The sequence below is a fragment of the Meleagris gallopavo genome, chromosome Z (assembly GCF_905368555.1).
Source record: "Meleagris gallopavo chromosome Z, MGAL_WU_HG_1.1, whole genome shotgun sequence".
NCBI classification, from domain to species: Eukaryota; Metazoa; Chordata; class Aves; order Galliformes; family Phasianidae; genus Meleagris; species Meleagris gallopavo.
Genome location: NC_139435.1, coordinates 61,352,622 through 61,375,099, shown reverse-complemented (window position 1 = coordinate 61,375,099; position 22,478 = coordinate 61,352,622). Strand labels below are relative to the sequence as shown.

The window sequence follows — 22,478 nt, the reverse complement described above, 5'->3', positions numbered from 1 at the left end:
TAGTTCTTCTGTGATATTCAAAGACTGACAATCTGTTTCTGGTCAGCTGAGATACTGCCTCTATGTAGGAAACCATACGGGTGATACCATAATAACATGTTTAAAGGCATAATGACAGTCAATATCACTGACTACATCAATATGGCAAAATCCATGATAGTTAAGTACTGCTGCTTTATCTTTAAAATACACACATTACAAAGCAAAAAAAATCCCTGAATCCTTACCTATGTATCCCTGAATGCTTACCTATGTAATGCGTTCTCCACTTGAAAAGTGTCTGTAAGAGTGAAAAGATTACGCAAACTTCCTGCACACTGCCCTGTAGCTCCCAATTTTGTAAGAAAACTCAGATTTTCTTTGGAACTGATTTTAGACAAATTCATGACTCTGACATCAAGCACTAAACTGTTTCATCTTTATAGTAGGATATAGTAGGCATGCAAGATGGCCTGGATGTAAAAATCCGATGCACTTTCTTTAAACTTATACAAAATTGCACAAAAAAACCGATCATGTCAAGTTCTGATTTCATAGAAAGTTACCAGATATGGATGTACAGCTATTCCTTTCCATCTCTGTCTAGAGCTAGAATTTACTGTGCCCATAAAAACTAGTGTTTTTGAGAAGGCAATAAGAATATTACATGGAGTTTACACTGGTAGCGGAACAAATAGCAATTAGACGCTAATGCAGACTGGATAAAAGGATCTTGCATGTTTACATACTTATATCAATTTTCCTTCTGAAGCAACTAGATTATTCAGAGTTTTGAATTATCCGTTTGTGAAAAGCATATTCAGATCTTCCTCAGCCTACAACGGATCTCCAAACTTTCATCCACTTCAAAAGCAGAAAGCAACAGAAAAAACTTTTTTTCTTCTGAGATGAATAATTCCTTTTCAGTGACAAAGAATACCACCCACATTTGGCGAATGCAACCACATGTTGAAGAAAATACTGTCCATCACTTCTTGCAGTTTTTACCCTTGCCAGTGGTAGTAAAGATACACTACGATTGAGTAAAAATCAGGCAAGGTGATAAGACCTTCCTTGATTTTGGAACAGTTAAGATCTTGAGGTTGCACAAGATTCTTCAGCCGAGCAATATGCAAATACTTATAAAAGAATAAGTCATCTACAATGAATTATGCTCTTAGGGAAATCTGGATAAACTGCCATCAGAAATATCAGCCAGGAACCCGATTTCTGAACACAAAGCTGCCCTGAAATCTTATGAAGTCTCTGAACAAGAACACTACCGCAGATTATTTTCTGCTATTGTAAAGCACTAAGACTTTCCTGAAATCCTGGGGGACAAAAATCCTTAATTTAGTAACATGTTTCAAGCCTTTTTAAGGATCATGCTAGGTCTTTACCTATGAGAATGGAATATTTTCACTATATTTACTTCGAGGCTACACTAAAAACACAAGGTGAAAGGGGTCCCTGAAGATTAATTATAAACGACACAAAAATTATGAGGCTCTGTCAGATAGCCATGAGGTTGCAAGTCGGTTTAGAGTCACTCTAAAACAACCACAAAGTGTTCATACCAGCAGAGCTGGATCTATGACTGCAAGTGAGGAAACCCATGTCTTCTACTAATTAGCACATACAGTGAACTTTGTCCTCAGGGAATTTATTTTTCCCAGGCCGTTAAGACTCAAATTTGGTGGTCTCTAAGACCACTCTTATCCTAGTTCAAAAGACAAAAGACTGCTGTGGTCCTGTTTTCCTACTCCAGGCAGAAGCAAGGCCTGTATCCTCAACAGGCACACATAAACACACACCTCTTACTTGACTAGCCACACAAATGAAAATAGAGCCTTTAACAGAACCCACAGAGCACTCAAACATAAACAGAAGAGACCTGACTTGATCCTACAGCTGATGAGGTCTAAAGTTCACTGGTGAAACTGTATTTCAACTGTTCACTGTATTAACTCAATATCCACTGACACCTCAATAGTGTGGACTTTAAGTCTGTCTGATATCCAGGCTTGAATCTTAGATCTCTTAACCACTCGCTATATCAGACTTTACATCATTTCTGGTACAGGTTCCTTACACATCACCTTCAAGTTTGCTAGCAGTTCACATGTACACACAGAATAAGGGTCTTCCCAGTAACTGGCAGCTAGTTCTGTCATTTTTTTTTCTCTCAGTCTTGTGGTCTTTTTCTCCAACAGTTAACCAGTAAATCTCTTCCTCGTTTCTTATACTGATCTGAAACTGTCTAAATGTTCTCATAGGCTCAGAGTAAATGATGCACTCACACAGAAATAGGATTGTCTGTAGTAACCAAGCATAGACCCTTTTATTTCCCTTTTCCATCTAATTCTTGCACTCACTCAATCCTACTCTGCTTACGTTTCTTCCCCTTAATATCTCTACACCAAGCCTTTTTTTTGTGTGCGTGCTTTGTTTTAAAACACAGTTCTTCCCCTCTACAAATCCCTCAAGTCTGGCATACTTACAGGCAATCAACTCCTTAGTCTTTACAAAGTGATTTCTACCGAATCATGTTGTTGAAATTCACACCAGTAAGAAACTAAGTGACCTTCTTCACAGGTCTCAAGAGTAGCCAATTCAGTGTTCTGCATTACTCCCTAAAAAAGGTTCCTGGGGTTGCTCTCATTTTTTGCTGGTCCCTTGATCACTGTAAGGTCCTTGTGTTTAATTTAATTAATCTTTAGTCAGATGCCATAATATCAATCACATTCTATAAATAGATTATTTGTAGCACAAACAGCTACAAAAGAGCAAAAAAAATTAACTAGCCACCATGACCAGAAGCATACCATAACACTTAGTGGTTGGCAAGTATGAAGCCATCCCTACAGTTGCACAAAAGGTATTACAACACACATTTTGAACAATGAAAGAATTTTATACTTCATTCATAGCTTCTCCCTCCAATTTGATTTATTTTATATTACTCTTAACGTCTGTGTTTTCCAGTAATGTTGCAAGAGTAAGGAGAATTGACTTAATACCCAAAGAAATAACGCATGCCAGAGATGTAGAAGTGACACTCTGCAAGATACTGCTTCCAGTTGACTGGGATGAACTTCTGCTGTCCCAGAGGATGACAGAACACAGATCAGAAATTTTCTGGAGTTGCACTATGATGAGGAAGTAGCTTCCCTAAGTGATTATGATGACAGAAGAATAATATAGATCAGTATCTCCTGTTTTTTATCTCCAGTGAAGCTACCTGCACCAGAAATTTGCTGCTAATGGGAATTCTTCATGTTGATAGAAACTACTTGTTCCACATGCAAACAGATCATACCATTTGGAGTTATTTTACTTGAGAATTTAAGGAAAAGAAGCCTGGCTTGCAGCATCTCTCCTTCCTTAATGAAGAACTCTGTTCTGCCCTAAGAACTTGCAGAGGAAATGACCAGGTCATCCTAGAATAGGATATACAGCAAAGTTTAGATTCCAAATTGCACCAATTCAGAGTAGCTTCCGAAGAGACATACTTTCCTACTTTGGCCAGCAACATTAGCTAGGAATGGAGAAACCAAGCTTTAATACTAAACATACTACTGAAGTAAAATACTATTTTTCTAAAAAGAATTGACAGGCAAGTATACACAAAAGAAGATAAATGAAAACAACCCAAGAAAATAGTATAATTCACTGCAGATGTGTTCATAGTGTCATAGTTTTATGATTTTTGTTACTGGTATTTCACATCATAAAATCAGGTAGCATGCCAGGAGTTAAAGAATTAATGCTCCAGTTCTGTGGATTGTCAGTATGTCCATGTAACTGGTTCTTAGAAGAGAACTGCATATCCCAGAAGACTTTTACTGTTTTGTTTCCATTTTCTATTTAGAGGAAAAGAGAAAACTGCATCATGAGACTGTCCCTTCTTTTACTGCTCATCCCTGTAATATGTGCTCCCTAGCTGTGTTAGAACGCCTTCAGTGTTAGAGTAAGGCCTTTGGTTTTGAACACACTCTCTCTCATTTTATTTGATTTACTAGCTTCATTTCCAATTACACTGTATTATATTCTGTTATCTCACATTCCACTATCATACTTAGTAAATTAGTTTTCTTTCTTAGCCACTGTTTTTATTTTTAGGCCCATCTCCCTTCCTTTTCCCCTTTTTCCCTTCACCCTCTCCCATGATGTGGGTCTGTGGGTCCCTCTGCTCCATTAGTTATGGAACTGGGACGAAGCAGCCCAAAACCATTCACAATTACACTTGCTAAAATATGGTAATGAATAGCAGCATACAGTAAATGGCTACTACATGAAGTATGTATATGCATTATAAATAGGCACTTCATATAAGAGGCAAGTACAACTCAATAATCAGACGAATGGTTATATAATCAGGCATATATTTTCAGAGAAAGTGGTACTGACAGTTACTTAAGAAAAAAGAACGGTTGTATGTGATGGAGAAAAAGGAGTTTGATTATATGACTGCCACATATTTGTGATTTTATTAATGGCCTGTAAAACTGTTTCTCTAAAAACCTTTCCCAAATAATAGCAGATTTTTGAGCTACTGGCTCTTTGCTTGAAGCTACAGTATAAATCCAGTTATAAAAGCTGAACAAGTCAAGCTAAGGTACAAAATACAAACATGAAGAAGAACACGTCTGCTTGGAATAGCACCTTTTTCTCCAACAATGCAATTGAGGAAATAAATATATTACTCCTTCATACAAATTTTGTGCCATTCCTATTCTTATACTAATATAAAACATTGAGTCTTGGAAAGAAAAGGCACTAAAGTTTATTTTTAATGAATTTTATAATAAGTATAAAATAAAGACTATATTTTCAAAAAATAAAGCAGCACTTAGTGTTTTGACAGACAGGTACTTATAACTGTGCTCTGTTTCATTTTCAGATAACAATGATCCCTTTAAAAATAAAATGCATTTGATTCTTGCTCAGAATGATCTGAGGAAAAAGAGGAATGAATGAAGAGGAGAAAAAAGTCAAAAATACGTGCAGAGGCAATTAAAGCTTGCAAGGACAAAATGAACATAAGCAGAAATAGTTACATCTAGGAGAAGATGTATCTAGAATTTGTATCAAAGCATATTAATAACACCAATAGAGGGCTCAGAGACAAAGTTAGCAGTAAATCAGATGAGTGTAATTGAAAGTGAAATAGGATTTGTCCAGCTCTTGCTATGTACACAGCTTACTTAATGTACAATCCTGTCAGTTAATACATTTTTTGTAGTATCCAAATTCAGGGCACAGGGCAAAATCAGTTAAACTAACCTGAAGCCATTTGCATGGAGATGCTATCAGCATGAATACCTATTACTGGTGAGATGAGCTAAAATTCAACAGACAATATCCAGGAAACACTAGGATTAGGCTACAGCAACTACATTAAAGTGATGCACATTTATTTCAGTTCATCTTAAAGAATTTTCATGTACCAGACTTCAATTGCATTCCTTTTCCCAAGTAGAAGTTTCCCAAAGAGCAGAAAGACTCCTACTCGTAAGAACTTTTTTGAGATAGTATTAAATTGGAAACTACTTTAGGAAAAGCCTGTACTGACAAAGATGCCAAGTGATCAAAAATCTCTCCTTCCTTCCACTGTTCCTTAAGTAAATAACAAGATAGGTCTTGACAACAAAATTAAGGTCAGTGTATGAGTCACACAGTGCATCCCATCGCATACATAAACTGCATATAATTTCTCCATAATCTCTTCTGACAGGGCTATTATTAATGATTCTAACAACAACCTCCTGAGTAACAATGCAGTAAAAATATATTTGCATATTTTAGGAAACACTGAGACAGGGGAGTACTCCCCCTTCCTTATTTCAACACACATGAAAGTAACAAGAATCAGAAAACATTACAGATATTTGGAAAATTTTCAAGGATCAGAAAGCTAGAAATACTATTGAGGAATTCCACATCTAACATCAGAAAGATGCAGTCCTGAGTTCAAACTGATGGTCAATCACAATTAACAACCCACTAAATATAAAATAACCCATGTTATTTTGCAGAGGAGTCTGCGCATGCACACACTTTTAGAGTTTTCTTTTGGAGGAAAAGTATCAAAGAAGCTCCCTTACAAGTATGCAACAGGTGTGTTACAACCCTTCAAATCAATCACAGTCCGATCATCATCAGATCATCACAATCTAAATCAATGATCAGTCCTTTGAATCATTTTTAAGCCTCTTTTGATATAGAAGTAGATCTGTTTTGAGCAAGGTCTGGACAGTAAGACTTCCAGAGGTACCTATGAAAGTATTTTATGATTCTGTGGAAAATACCTGAACTACACACAGTGCAGATGCAAGCACCATGGCACGCTACTCCTGTAGTCCCCTAGTATTTCTTGCTATATAAAAATTGTTTTCTGTGTCCAATAATTGTAATTTACTTCGCATTTTAATTTAATTATTTTAATTAAATAATTAATTTAATTAATATTATTACTCTGGGTACTAAAAAGTTTGAGGCAGCATAGATCTCTCTGCAGGTTTCTTCTTACCAAGATAGATTAACCTGGGTAACAACCACTGCTGTCAAAGCTAGAATGTTTCCAGCACTTCAGTGGATCAGATATTTCCACACCACACTGGTAACTGTTAGTGTACTATGTTACACAGATGAGGAACTAGAAAATTATAGCAATATGTACAACCTGAAAAAAATGTCAATCATGTTTGAAATTAGTTCCAGGCTTGATATTATCAACCTCTCACAGTGCTTGGTGATATCCATCATAAAACAGAATTTATTTCCATTTATCTGCATATTTATTAGCAATTCAGTACACAACTACTCATCTTAAGTCATGTGACGATTTCAAAATCTATTCAGGGCTGTCACCACGATTCCTCTGTCTCAGTACAAAAATGTACTTTTCATTTTATCCTTTCCTAATGGTAGACGGTATCCTTTTCTAATGGAAGTTAACTGAAAATATGTATATATAAAACACTAAAACAAGATGTACAAGAAAAAAAAGGCTTTTTTTGGTCTCTATTTTTCCAAAACCAAAGTGAACTGAGGAGACTTACGGCTAGATCTAAATATTTCTTGTTAAATTTTATTTCCCAAGAAATTTAAGTTCAGTTTTGTTCCACCCATTCGTTCCAAATTATTTTTTTTACCACTGTTCCAGTTTCATTAAACTCTGATAAGGAAAAGTCTCACTAATTACCTACAAGCTTCTTGGAAAAATAGAAATAAAAGCCAATAAATATTTAAAGAAGAAATATACAACAGTACCTCAGTGATGCACTGAAGTAATGCAATCAATATATATACAATCTCCGAAACATATCAAATACTTATCACCTCTTATCCAGGTGACAGATAATGGAGGAAGACAAGTGTAAGAAAGGAGGTATTTCTGTGATTGTTAAAAATGTAGAGCTTATGGTGAGAATGTGCAAGCAATCTCAGAAAACTCCCCAGAAAAGCTGTACTTTCTTAGTTCTACTGCTCACTGAAAGTCTTCTTTACTAAGCTCACTACTTTTACAACAGAAATAAAAATTCATGTCTTAATCAGACAGAAAAATCCAGGCAGTAATTCCTACCACATCTGTTCCATGCCTTCTTTCTAGCAAAAGTCGGAAGACATTAGCTGTAATCTTGTTATCTTGGACACCCTGTCCAAGGCCACGGTTGTCATCCTGCATAAGTCGACGATCCATGATTACTTCCAATTGGCCTGAAAATACAATATAGGAATTGTAGTGGTAATAGAAGTATGTTAGGTTTCTAATAAATGTAGAAAAATATTCTGAAATATGAATTATAAACATCACAATTTTTCTCGTTCACATGGAGAATTAATAGTAGATTCAAATTATTAGGACTGATAATAAGAATACTCTATGATTTTGGCTGTAATCTTCCAAAATTTTAGTGTATAATCCAGTAGAAGGTTTAGTGAATTTTTTTAACATAGTTCTCCACACTGAAATTTAGCATGAAAAACTGTTAACCATTTCTTGCAACAAGGATGCTTGGTGCATCAAACATCAAGAGAAGAACCACCTCAAGTAGCTGCAGAGAGATCCTTTGTATTGGGACATCAGCTAATGCATTGTAAAATGTTTCAGCTAATGCTACATAAAACATTGCACTATTTTTTTTTTTTAAATTGTTTTAAGGAAAAAGCAGGTAGTAAATACCATAATATAAGCATTTTTTTCACTTGAGGGAAAAAGGAAAATACCAGATGAAAACTAAGTATAAATATCTGAGTTTATACACTGAACTACAGCACTGTCATTGAGAATACCACCTCTTTTCTCATTATGTTAAATCATAAATACTCTTATGGAAAATAAGTTAATTTATGTATTTGTAACTCCAGAGGGAATGCAGCTCAGGGTATGTAATTGAGGTTATTACACATCTCCTATCTTCCTAAATACTGGTTCTTCCTTTCCCTCACAAAAATAACCCAACAAAAGATCAAAAAGCAACAGATTTTGTGTATCCAAATCAGAATTTAGATGGAAATTTATTAAAAAAACCTTCATATTTAGTACTGTGAAATAAAGCTAGGATTGTAACTCAATTTAGTAAGTTTTCATAGATCACAGTACGAACATGGGTTGAAAGACAAATGTAGCATGTCTGAAAAAAGCTAGAACCACAGTAAGGAGAACAAATACATGATAAATTTTTATCAAAGTCTTCAAAGAATGCTTAGGCAATTAAGATCTGAAATGATACAGACAAGTTTCCAGCATTCTTTAAGAAGCTAGGATGGTGACAGGTGACAAAATGCAGCTCATAATTCTTAAGGCGATTGTGAACAGAACATAAAAACAAAATAATAAGCACTGCTGAAGTCAGGTAAAAACCATCTGAAAATTGGGTTGAAGAAAAAAGATGCTAAAACTTCTGGCTTAAAATGGAATTAAAAGGATTTTGTGAGGCTTCAGGACATAAGTGATTGCTGCTACTCCATTAATTATCCATTAGACTGCAGGGAAGGCCATTTCGCAGCGGTAGATGCAATCTAGTTGGAGGTGGTCTTTCCTAGTGCATGTAGGATAATCAACTAAATAGTGAATTAGAGCAGAACTGGATGCGACTTATATCATGAATGATGTTCAACATCTCACATTAAAAGAAAGATTACACATCCAATCCCACAAATGGAAGAGAGCCAGAAAAGAAGCAATAAAGACATAGCAAATGCATTTTATGGGTTTTGATCAAATCTCTTAGAAGCTAATACTGAAGACTGATAACTATTCAGTAAGAAATCCAACTCCACACTGCTGGACTGTCTAACAGTATATGGGTTAACTGTTTCATAGTAAAAAACTGCCTCTCTTATACAGGAAGGAGATATAAGAAATAAATCAGCTGTTCAGAAAAATTCAAATGGTGAGTTATGCCTTGAGACATACTGTCTGCTACTTAAGGCATCTGCTTCAACTGTAATGCTTTTGATTTTTCTTCCAGGACCCTTCACAAAAATTGTTACAAAACACTGAGCACAAAGAACTTTCAGCTTCATTTTTGTTCTTAAGGAGTTTCAAATATCCTCAGGAGAAATATGGTGAATACAGTAATTTTATAAAACATTATTTAATGATAGCAAGTGAGATGAATACATAGTTGATGCAAAGTAAATATTTAATGCTGCTAACTAGTTCTTGGACCTTGAGTGACAATTAAATGATTAACATCACTAACAAGTATGGGATACATCTTTTGCTCTTTGATGTAACTAGATTAGGGGAAAAATTTCTAATGTGCTCAACTGGATTAAACCAATGCTCACAGAAAAACAATTTCTCCCTGATGTTTATCTGAAATACTGCATACAGCACTACCTTAACTCCTCTAATTTGAAGAAAGACAGAGGATTTCTCTGCATCTTGCAGGCTGCATGTAATTTCGTGATGCATAGACTAAGCTGAAGTACAAATATGGGCTCTATTTCAAACAATTGAGCCTCTGAAGACTTAGTCTTCATCACCTACTTACTTAATGGAAATACCAACATATAAAAACTCCCTGCCCTAAAATGAGTAAGGCTTACTAATATTTCTGCTGTTGTAGGATGGTATCCATAGTCTGTCAGGATGGACATTTTATTGAAAAGTTTATTGAAAAGAAAATTAGAGGTAAGTTTTGGCAGAACTTCTGGTTGGCTGCTTTATTTATATCTTGTCAACATATTCATCAACTCTTTCAAATAACTCCATTAAGTTTAAAAGAAGTAATGCTGATTTTCACCAGAGGTAATTCTTATTCTTCATTTCAACAATTCTAATCTTTCAAAAAGTTGCTGTTGTTTTTCTTGATAGGGATGTTAGTCCATATCACTTGCACCTTAAGCCCTCTACTTCAAAATCAGATGAAGAATCAGCCCTCTCCTATCAGAGCAGAGTAGAAAAGAGTAAAAACGACTTAATGATGCTGTTTCATCCTTGAGTTTCATCAGCATTCTTGGATGAAATATACCTTGTTCTGACAACTTCTAGATCATTTTGTCTTTTTCATGATCACTTTCCTCTAATTTGAGACATATTTTTCAGTGAAGATGACAGGATCTCACATGAGAACAATCTCCAGCTCTTTCTCTATAGACATATTTTAAAACCAGTCAAGCTGGAGAAACTTATTTGTTTTCTTCAAATATGAGTAGGTATACTAATGTAGTAATCTCTGAATGAACTGACTATTTCAGATAATAATGAAAAGATCTTCGTAATATCTATCTCTTACTTACCATTTTTCAAGCTTGCAACGCCTAGAGACTGAGCTGAATGAAGTGTCAAACGAAAACCAGAATCCTGGATATAAGTCATTGTAGTCATAGGATAGATATTTGCTTGAAGAGGCAATTTGCTCATCGTCAGTCTGGGCTGGATCTACAGTACAAACACAGACCTTGATAAAATATATTTTTTATCCATTTGAATTTCAAAGACATTCTCAGACATCAATCCCATGTGCTTTAGAAGAAATGATTGACAACCAGCACCAAAGTATCCACTCAACTGTATTATTTAGCTTTTTGGAGATTTGTGGCTAAAAGTACCTATTTGGAAATGATAACTTCAATGTACTTTCAGATCAAAGAACATTTTTTCAAAACTGAAAGATTCATCAAGGGAATGTACAAAAAAAAAAAAAAAGAATAATCAGCTATAGAATGAGAGAAAATATTTTCTCCTGTAGAGAGCCAGCAGTGAATAGATTCAAGATAGCAGAAAAAGCAATTGTTGGTATATAATGGGGACTTAAGCACTGGAGGAATTCCTTTATGGTACATAAAAATGAACAATAGTATTAAAATTACTTTCACTTTTAAATATTCACTATCTCTAGCAAAATGCAGCTCTACACGCTAACAGGCAGAACAGCAAGCATGCTTTTAGTATATTCACAGTACCAACTTTCAGCAAGGAAAGAAGGTCAGGAAAAGAAAATACACTTTCCTTGTCTGTGCTTCGAAGTCCAAGAAGAACAGTCATACTATTTCATCAGATGTATTACCAATAGTGTGTATTATTACACTCTGAAAATGCATCATCTACTTATCTCTATCACAGCATTGAATATTTGTTCTCTAGATTACTCTCAGTAACTCTACTAGGAAGTATGCTTATGCTTTGTGTAAGACCAAAAGCCCAAATCAAATAGATGAAGAGGAAAAGGTGTGCAAGATATTAGAAGAACAGCAGAAAGGCTTATTGTGTATTGCTGTATCACACTTCTTGTTTTCTAAAGGATACAGAGGTACAGTTAATGAACTTTGCAATTTGAAAGAAAACAATTGCTACATCATCTCACCTAAACCAATTTTATAATAGGGATACATTCTAAAAGTCTCTTCTCTTTGAAGTGATAAAGTTGACTGCAACATGAATGTTTGATTGACTCATTCTTTAAAATTAGTTGAAAACTGAGACTCTAGTCTTTTAGAATTAGTAGAGAATAATTACCTGATATCCATTAAGATCAGTATAGAATCTATTTTGACTGTTTATGTCAGATGAAATTCTCATTGCAAGCTCACGATTATATTCTCCTCTGATATCCACAATATTGGAAACCTCAAGAGACTGGCCTTCCAAACCTAAATGAAAAAAGACACTTTTCAAGAACTTAAAATTTTTAAAACCCAGGTATAAGAATTCCAGTGATCACAGAATATGATACAGTTTTCCCCTACTATTTTTCCTTTCATGTCTAAACAGGCATTTTAAGTCAGGTCAGTTATGTACCACATGATACAGAAATGTTTCTAATTCAGTACTCATTAAATAGTCAGTGTGAAACTTTGAACAGAAACAGAACTTAATAATTAGAATATTCATGACAAGAATCAGTGGAGATTATAATAAATCAATAGAAAATGCCATGCAACTTTCTTTTCACAACATGTTCACAACAAAATTCCTACACTCTTAAGCACACAGAGGTTAGTACAGTCTCTTTCTTCCTACATATATAATTTTCCAGTACAGATGGCAGTTTTATTTGAGAATATGAATGTTCCTCAGATAGGTCTTCTCTTTACAAATTCTTAAATACCCTGAAATTTTCAAGAATGGAATGCTGAAAGTATCTGCATCTTTCAGTTTTTATGTTCCATGTGTAAAATATAGTCAGGTTTTTGATTTTGTTAGCTGAGATGAGAAGGGTATTAAAATCTGTATTTGTTTCCTCATTTTTCTTTTTTAAAGTCTGAACTTCACCTTCATTAGTACCAGCAGCTGTTAAAAACCTAATATTTATCAATGGTGATTATATCACAGTACTAACTGAAAAGTATTTGGTTTTAGTTAAATCTATTTTCCCAAGCCTAGTGTGTGCAAGGTGGATCCATGTGTTCCACTCTTTGCCTTTAATCATGGCTTTTCCAAATATTTTGCAATAAAACCATGCGGACAATGAACAAGGATACAAGATTTCAGTTTACAATTTTAAAATGAATATAGCATGAATTACAGTCAGTTCTTCCGTATTTCATAATTTGAGCTACTGTGAAAATACAATTATGGAACGTAATAAAACATAAGTAGCCTGATGAAAAAAATAACAAAATTGCACTAATATCAACCACAGACACTAATGGAAAGAAAATAAACCATTTAAATTTAAACTTAGAACTTCTGTCAAATCAGATTAGCCAATTGCTCAGGCTTTGCACCCGTTTCCAAGTAGGTAATTATAATAGGAGTACCATGTCTATTTAAAAAGAAAATGAAGCTTACACACAAGCACATGTGTATATTTCTATCCGCTTGCTTTTTTACTTTATATATGTACTGAGATTCAAGATACCTTCCTTAAATAAAGTAATACGATATAAAGAGCTTTCCTTACAAAGCCAATAAAACCAACCTCACTACAACAATGATGTAAAGTCAAAAGGCCATTTCATATGAAGAAATCCACATTAAAAACACACAACAAAAGTATAGTGAAACTGTATTTAAAAAGTTGTGATCTTTCCTTGTAGCAGCTGGAAATATAGTACAGGACTTCAATACAATGACTGGATAGGTAATGATGTAATTACTGGAAACAGTGTTACAAATCACAAATTGCCAAAAAAAACCCATAACTAATTAGTGAACTCTAGATGAGGGAAAAACTTAGGCATTAGAAAATGGCTAGCAAGATTTCCATTGACAACTCGTTTCTTGTGAACTGTGAAAGTGTAACAATTCTAGCAGGTACCTAACAGATAAAAGAAAAAGGAATATTATAAAGAAATATTATTCCAAAACAACCTCATTCAACACACGAGAGATTCATTCAAATGTTTTCTCTCCCCTTTACTACCTTAAACAACCTTCTTATGCAGTTTTCCTTCTTGCTTGACAGTTTTGTTTACTGAAATCCACATATCAAAATAACTTCCTTCAAGCATTTTCAGCAACTCAGTACATTTAGACTAGCGGGTCTTCATCCCCTGACCCTTTTTACATATTGATCACGTAAAATTATCTTGTGTAAACATTTTTCTTCAGAATTTTCAACAAATTACAATGTAAAATCTTGGACTGTATTCATAAGGGAGGTGGTCTAGAGTTTGATCTAGAATTACTTCGCTATTAATGTTGGTCTCAGATAAGTTGCCATTCTTTGTGATTTTAGAGAAGACACTGTACCTATGCCAGTAAGTCTAAAGCTATGAAGAAAATTAATATTTTTTTTTAATTTTTAATCATACCAAAATATATTGTACAATTTTTCCTTTTCATAACTTATAAGTATCTATTCTCAAATGGCCCAACAAAGATTTGGAATGCTCTATTGATAATCTACACTGTAAGATTTTCTAATACTGAGAGTCTCCAAGAAATCTTTATGTTTAAGCATGTTAGTTTAATGGCTAGGAAAAGGCTCACAAAAAGATCATATTCATTGCGCTGTACCAGGCCAGAAGTTTTTGTAACAGGCCAAAAGTTTTATTCACACACAAGACCAGAGTGTTGAAAAACAACCAAAGAAAATTCAGTGAGAGAGATCGAGTTTACAGCTCTTACCCTGGACATTATAGAGTCGCATGGTATGTGTCACATGGTGGAAAAAACATACAACTTCTGAGAAAATTCTTCCTCGAGCAACTCTTACAGTAGGTGGATCTGTAAAAATATAAGGCTAAAAAAAAAACCAAACCACAATTATTTCATTATTTTAAAATTTTGCATAAAATGGTGTGTATAAATTTAATATTTCATAGCTTTTTTTTTGTGTCTTTTCTTTTATGGTTGTTTTCAAATAACTTATACTGTATTCTAAAAATTTGGAAAAAATTAATCACTGCTGCTCATAAATTCACCAAATTTTATTTTATTTATTTAAAATTTTATTTTAAGTCATACTTTTCCTTTAGTTGAAATTATGACAACCATCATAACGTATCTTAAAGGTATTCTACAACAATTAATGGATACAAGACCTACAAACACAGTACTATACTACTATAAAATGTACTATACTAGTATAATATCTATGAGCTTAATGATAGCAAAATTATATTTGCTAATCAGCAATCAAATACCATAGTTTCATCATTTATGGGAGATGGGGGCTTAACTGCCTTCTGTTGGACCACAGTTTACTGTATCAGTGGTACACATCCTATAGATTCCTTTGCACTGTCTTACAGACCTGCATGCATATCTCTGAAAATAGAAGGGATAATACAAGTCAAAAGCACCTACAGTTGCTTTGACTGGGGAGCTTCCTGGAACTCAGGATAGAACAGGGAAAAGGTAAGAAAAGTCAAGTTAGAGTGTGTTTCCTCTCTCAAAGACTGGCTGAATGGTTATCAAAGCAGTATAACTATTTAGTCACAACATATGCCAAGACTCAGCTAAACAAGTTGATTTCAACAGTTGATTTCAAACTAGATGTATAGACTATGCTTTAAAAAAGCATAGACATAGAAATGCTTGGGTTGGACAGGACCTTAAAGATCATCCAGTTCCAACCCACCTGATGTGGGCACAGTGTTGCCATCCACTGGATCAGGCTGCCCAGGGCCTCATTCAATCTGATCTTCAACACCTCCTCCAGGGATGGGACATCCACAGTTTCTCTTTACAATCTGTCCCAGTGCTTCACCACCTTCTGACTGAAGAATTTCTTCCTAATATCCAACCTGAATTTACCCTCATTTAGTTTAAAACCATTTTCCCTTGTACTATCACTATCAGACTGGATAAAAAAATCTGTTTTCATCTTGTTTATAGGCCCTTTAAATACTAAAAGAGCACAACAAGGTCTCTTCAGGTAAAAAAGGTAAAAAATAAGTAAAAGGAAAAAAAAAAAAGAAAGATAAAATGAATAAAATGAGAATTAAGCACAAAAGAAAAAAAGAAAAAACAATATTTGTGAAAGTACCAACAGAAAAAGCATTAAAAACATTATATTTAAAAAAATATATATACTTGAAAAGTATTCTGATGAATGTCAACAGAAAGCCGTTAATGGGTGACTGTTTCCCTTCTACATGCACACCATTATCAGAAGACAGACAGGGCAATAACTCCAAAGATCAAAAGTATCTTGAGGAAGACAAAAAGAAAAAATCACACGTACATACATATATATACACAACATGACAGAGAAGAATAATTACAGATAGATATAGTGCAACATGCTTCTTTGTACATTCAGAGAAGATTTCATGAAGTACTGCATAATAAAGAACATGAAAGACTTTCAAAGACTTTCCAGTCACATATTTATAGTTAAAGCTTAAGGAAAAACAAACAAAAAACAAACAAAAAAAAAAAAAACAACAAGTGTTTAACAAAAACAGTGCCAGAGTTCCAAGAGGCAACTCCGCAACTATCGGCTATAGTAATGCTTCGTACAACAGTCTTGTAGAGGACTCACAGTTTCTTAGACTCTGGTAACATATATTATTTCATGAAGAAAGTGTTCTTTCTCTATGTTCAACTAACACTAACATTTTATACAGTTAAGCAGTACAGAAACCTTTATGAGAAAACAAAGCTATTCAACAGTTGATCTAAGAAAATGCTAGGCAAATTCCAAAGTGTCTTAGTCTGTCAGTACAACAGTCCAGATGTCATGAAAAATACATTTGCTAGATCAGAAATACAGGAGGAGTTAAGTATTAAAAGGGTAAGAAAGCCAGGTGAATTAGTATATTACAATAACAAATGTCTGAAGATCAGGCCTCAGCTTAGAATATGAGCTAGGTTTTGGATTCTCTTGCCTTGATGAAAAACTGACAAGATCAGTCACTGGAAACTGTATCTCTCCTATTCCCCTTGCAGAACAGATTGGTATCTGTGTTTACCCATCACACAAGCAGAAAAGACCAACTCATGTAAGCTGTGACTATTTCCTCCTAAAACATGTGTTTAGATTAAAACATCATAGAGGAAGTGCATTACTGACAGGAAGGTGAAATAACTAAACCTTACCAAATCCTCCATGGTGGTTAGAGCAAGAAGATCCTCAGTTTGGCAAAAAGCCAAGAGAACTACCAGAAAATGAGCTTGAGAAACCTGAGGTCTTCAGGTCAAGCAAACAACCTTACCAATTACTGCAGAGGAGAACACTAATTACATAAGCAGCAGTCTGCCACTAACATTCTGTTAGCAAAGTAACACTTAGCTTATGGCCTCATTTCTTTGTTTGAAAGAACATTTCTCAGTAGGCCCAATCCGTTCCAGCCCTGCAATTTATCTAAAAACAAAACAGTAAAATGGAAAGATGCTATCTGCCGTCTGTGAACTTACTAAAAGTAGATCATTTTTTTTTTTTAATTAAAAAAAAAAAAAACAAAGAAACTGGAGGAATGTTATACCAACTAACCTGTTAGCATGAAAAATGATGGCAATACTGACAACTACTATCAAAATACCTTGTTCCAATTCCAGTAGAAAGCTGAAATGAGATACACTTAACAGTTCTCAGGTTCTGAGGCAGCGCAACAAAAACTATGTTCATATGCCAGTCTCCAAGCTGTACATATATTAAGATCAGCTTTTCCAATCAATGGGGTCACTACAAGAAAGACACTGAAGCCCTGAAGCATGTCCAGGGAAGGGCAATGAAGATGGATCTGGAACACAAGTCCTAAGGGGAGCAGCTGTGACATAACTGGGATTGTTTAGTTTGCAGCTCAGGGAAGACCTTATCAATCTCTACAACTACCTAACAGGAGGTTGTAGTCAAGAGGGGTTCAGACTTTTTTCCCAAGTAACTCGTGGAAATATAAACCAAAAGTTCTCAACGATGCTTGCTGCTTTCTGATTGTGGGGAAATTGGAAACTTGAACAGGTATGGTACCGAGGGAACAAGGAATACTCCTAATGCATACTTATCACTTAGAAAAGCATTAATCCTAGGAAGAGAATCTTAAGAGCCATCTGGAGGCATAGTGCATTCAGAACCTGTAAAGACATAGTGACCAGATTTGCCGTACTGAAAATACTTCAATGAATTAGGCCTTTAAGCAGGGAAACTTTATGCACTGAATGAACAATGAGTCTAGTAACACTGTAAATTTCCCTAGTGAGATGCACAAAGGCCTGTGAACTTATCATGACTTTGAAAAACAAAGATATATTTGATCTGAAGATTTGAGATGCAAAAATAGGTCTCTTGCTGTTCAGACACTTTCTAAATGAAAGGAACAAACAACTATAGAACTATTTTCAAAGCTCACGTACAGTTTCAAAACTTCATTTCTTAAACAGTTAAAAAGAATAGTCGCCATAATACCCGTTTCCCTCAGCTTCCCTGGTATCAGCTTCATTGTCCAAGGCTCAGCAGCCTTCTGTGACAGGTTTTGTTTCGCCATGTTTTCAAAAATGGGATAACAGAATCATGGGTCAAGGGGCTCAGAAACCATTTTTGAGTAGCAATTTTCGAGGGAAATATAACAGCTTGCTCATGGAAGATGAAAAAATGGTGAGGTAGAAATTTAAAGAGAGACTATTTAGAGGAGAATAGCATGTCGCCGCTCCCAGCTGTATTCTAAGCTACCCAGAAAGAACTCAGTGCTGAAGTGCCAATGGGAGAGGAATGACTGGATACTCACCTTCATGTAAAAGTTTATTGGCTTTCATAGAAGCTGGCATGGCATGTTATAGCTTGAAGGCATGAGATATGGCTAGTAAGACTTCTCTGCTGAAGTACTACTAACCATCTACTACCAACATTAATATAGCCTATAAATTTCTGGGACAGGACTGGTATAGCACATGACTTCCGCACCAGAAGAAAGCTTCTCAGCAGAGACTCAATTGCTCTTGATATGCTTGGAACTTAAAGCAAGAAGTCAAAACAAAGTCAAGGAAAGTGGCTTCTCAGTAGCTTATTACGATTCACATGGCAGTGCACACAAATGTTTCAGAGAACAAATAAAATGCTATGAATGCTAAGAACTATTTTAAGAATTACATGGTACCAGAGAGACAATAGGAATTTTAATGCTTCAAAAAACAAAAAAGCACCATGTAGGGCAGATCTCTAAGTAATATTTGTGATGCTTAAAGGAAGTGCACATCGCCAAGGAAAGAAAAGACACTTCAAAGGGAGCTGATACTGGAGTACTGTGAACATTCTCCAGCTAACTGTCCCTAAGTACATTTCATTTCCTGTTACCAGGCACGCAAAAACAAGGAAAGCATTCATTCCTCACGCTTGAGGAATAGGCCTCTACCTGTTTCAGAGGGAAGATCTGAAGAAGGATACAGAACAATATTCTAAATGGACAGACTCTCCATTTGTGCAGCAGAACATTCTAATCTGGCTAATAAAGATGCAGATACTGTTATCTTTTGCTTGGGCTTCAAGGCTAAAGCAGTTAGATAACGTGGATTCATTTTATCTGACAAGTAAATCCAATAGGTAGGAGATAAAAAGGGATCTGTCATTTAAAAGAAGTGTTTTTTTTAAAAAATAGTAGCAGCAGCTTTTACTAGCTGCTACTGTAAAAGCTAGAGACTATAATCAGGAAACCAAGTCCAGAGACAAAGCATGAAAGGGAACAGGACATGGAGAAAAATTCCAGCACTAGAGATCCTGCATGATAAAAACATCTATTATTATAAATTCTGAGAGTACTTAAGTACATACATATGTGCATAAGCACAGCTGCCTGAGAGAGAATTTCCCGGCTTGGACATATCTAAAAAGTCTATTTTATTGAAAAATTATTCTGTAAAGCAAGAAAAAGAACAACTCATATCGATCCCACAAACAGTTAGCTCTGACTCTAGGAAAAATCGCTTTATTCTGTTCCTTACTGATGTTGACCACAGCTTGTGAGTAGGTAATCATAAATTGATTTGTCTTAAATACATAAAACAAAATACAGTGAACAAGTTTAGCCTGTTTATAGAACAGTGATGTTTCACCGCAGATCAAACAGAGTACAGAGTTCATCTTTCACAAAATCACAGAAGAAAAAGGTTTTCAATTCATAAAAAGGATGTAATATTGTGTGTCTGTTGTGCTGTGTGACAGAAAGGTCCTCTCCTCCAAATCTTGGTAATACTGTCAGTCAGCAAAAATGTCAGCATCACTAACATTTAAAAATTTAAGATACAGCCTGTATTTTCCTAATTATCTTTTGTTTCTGCTTTACTTTGGCTAAAGTGATAAAGGATAATAAAAAAGGCTTCTTCAAGTATGTTAATAGCAAAAGGAAAACTAGAGAGAATGTGGGCCCCTTACTAAGTGAGGGGGGGTCCTCGTAACGGGGGATGCTGAGAAGGCAGAGATACTGAATGCCTTCTTTACTTCTGTCTTCAGTGAAAAGGCTCTCCCTCAGGTTTCCCACACCCTGGAGGTTAGTGAGAGAGTCTGGGGAATGGGAGACTTCCCTTTAGTCAGGAAAGAGGACGTGCGTGAGCACCTAGGCAGTACTAAGGTCCACAAGTCCATGGGACCTGATGGGGTGCATCCACGTGTGCTGAGGGAGCTGGCGGAGGTCATTGCCGAACTGCTCTCCATCATTTTTGAGAGGTCTTGGAGAATGGGGGAGGTCCCTGAAGACTGGAGGATAGCCAATGTCACTCCGGTCTTCAAAAAGGGCAAGAAGGAAGACCCGGGTAATTATAGGCCTGTCAGCCTCACCTCCGTCCCTGGAAAGGTGATGGAACAGCTTGTGCTGGATACCATCTCCAGACAACTGGGAGAAAAGGAGGTTATCAGGAGTAGTCAGCATGGGTTCACCAAGGGGAGGTCGTGCTCGACCAACCTGGTGGCCTTCTATGATGCTGTCACATGCTGGGTGGATGGGGGAAGAGCGGTAGATGTAATCTACCTTGATTTTAGAAAGGCGTTTGATACTGTCTCCCACGACATCCTTATAACAAAGCTGAGGAAGTGTGGGATAGACGAGTGGACAGTGAGGTGGGTTGAGAACTGGCTGACTGGCAGAGCGCAGAGGGTCGTCGTTGGTGGTGCAGAGTCTGGCTGGAGACCTGTAACCAGTGGTGTCCCCCAGGGGTCTGTGCTGGGTCCGGTCTTGTTCAACATCTTCATCAATGACCTTGATGAGGGGATAGTGGCCACCCTCAGCAATTTTGCTGATGATACGAAGTTGGGAGGATTGGCTGACACGCCTGAAGGCTGTGCTGCCATTCAGCGAGACCTGGACAGGCTGGAGAGCTGGGCAGTAAGAAACCGGATGAGGTTCAACAAAAGCAAGTGTAGGGTCTTACACCTAGGAAGGAATAATTGCATGCACCAATACAGGCTGGGGGATGAGCTGCTGGAGAGGAGCTCTGCAGAGAGGGACCTGGGTGTCCTGGTGGATGACAGGTTGGCCATGAGCCAGCAGTGTGCCCTCATGGCCAAAAAGGCCAATGGCATTCTGGGGTGCATTAAAAAGAGCGTGTCCAGCAGGTCGAGGGAGGTGATCCTCCCCCTCTACTCTGCCCTGGTAAGACCTCATCTGGAGTACTGTGTCCAGTTCTGGGCTCCCCAGTACAAAAAAGACAGGGATCTCTTGGAAAGAGTCCAGCGGAGGGCCACAAAGATGGTGAAGGGCCTGGAGCATCTCCCCTATGAAGAAAGGCTAAGCGAACTGGGTCTGTTTAGCCTTGAGAAAAGAAGACTGAGAGGGGACCTGATCCAGGTTTATAAATATCTGAGGTGTGGCGGCCATAGTGGTGAGGCCAGTCTCTTTTCAGTGGTACGTGGAGACAGGACGAGGGGAAACGGACATAAGCTGCAGCATAGGAAGTTTCGCACGAATGTGCGTAAGAACTTCTTCACGGTGAGGGTGACGGAGCACTGGAACAGGCTGCCCAGGGAGGTTGTGGAGTCTCCTTCTCTGGAGATATTCAAGTCTCGCCTGGACGCCTACCTGTGCGACCTGGTGTAGGGAACCTGCTTTGGCAGGGGGCTTGGTCTCGATGATCTCTAGAGGTCCCTTCCAACCCCTACAATTCTGTGATTCTGTGATTCTGTGATACTTTGAAGAAAATACATATGTGCAAGATGAGCACTGTGTTATCTCTCTACAGTTGCAAGATAAGGAATTGCTTAGAAGGTCGCAGCCAGAGGGTTATGGTCAATGGCTACATGTCCTGGTGGAGGCTGATAATCTTGGGACCAGTACACTTTAAGATCTTTATCAGTGACACAGATGGTAGGATTGATCACTCTCTCATCAAGTTTGCTGATGACAATTTACTGCACTACTTGGACACCCATAGATCTAAGACTCCAGATGGAATCCACGTAAGGGGGCAAAAAGAGCTTGCACAAGTATCTGCCAAGCCACTTTCAAAAACATACCAGCAGTGTCAGCTTAGTGGGGAGGTCCCAGATGACTACAGGTTGACAAAGTGACGTGCATCTACAGGAAGGGCAGGAAGGAGAAACAGGGACAACCAGCTGAACAAAGCCAGACAGTACGGGTTTATGGAAGGCAGGTCCTGCCTGACTGATCTCCTTCTATGAAAAGATGATCTGCTTAGTGGATGAGGGAAAAGCTGTGGGTGTAGCTTA

General features: G+C 36.7%; 1 protein-coding gene across 1 annotated transcript in view; it reads right to left on the bottom strand.

Annotated features, from left to right (window-relative positions):
- MAN2A1 (mannosidase alpha class 2A member 1) overlaps positions 1-22,478 on the bottom strand; it is a 114,546-nt gene that overhangs the window by 17,029 nt on the left and 75,039 nt on the right. Inside the window, exons 16-19 of the mRNA XM_085213073.1 lie at positions 14,510-14,624; positions 11,954-12,087; positions 10,735-10,876; positions 7,568-7,701 (exon numbers count right to left, since the gene is read on the bottom strand). Coding sequence (XP_085069199.1) covers positions 7,568-7,701; positions 10,735-10,876; positions 11,954-12,087; positions 14,510-14,624 — 525 coding nt within the window. The remainder of the gene's footprint in view (positions 1-7,567; positions 7,702-10,734; positions 10,877-11,953; positions 12,088-14,509; positions 14,625-22,478) is intronic.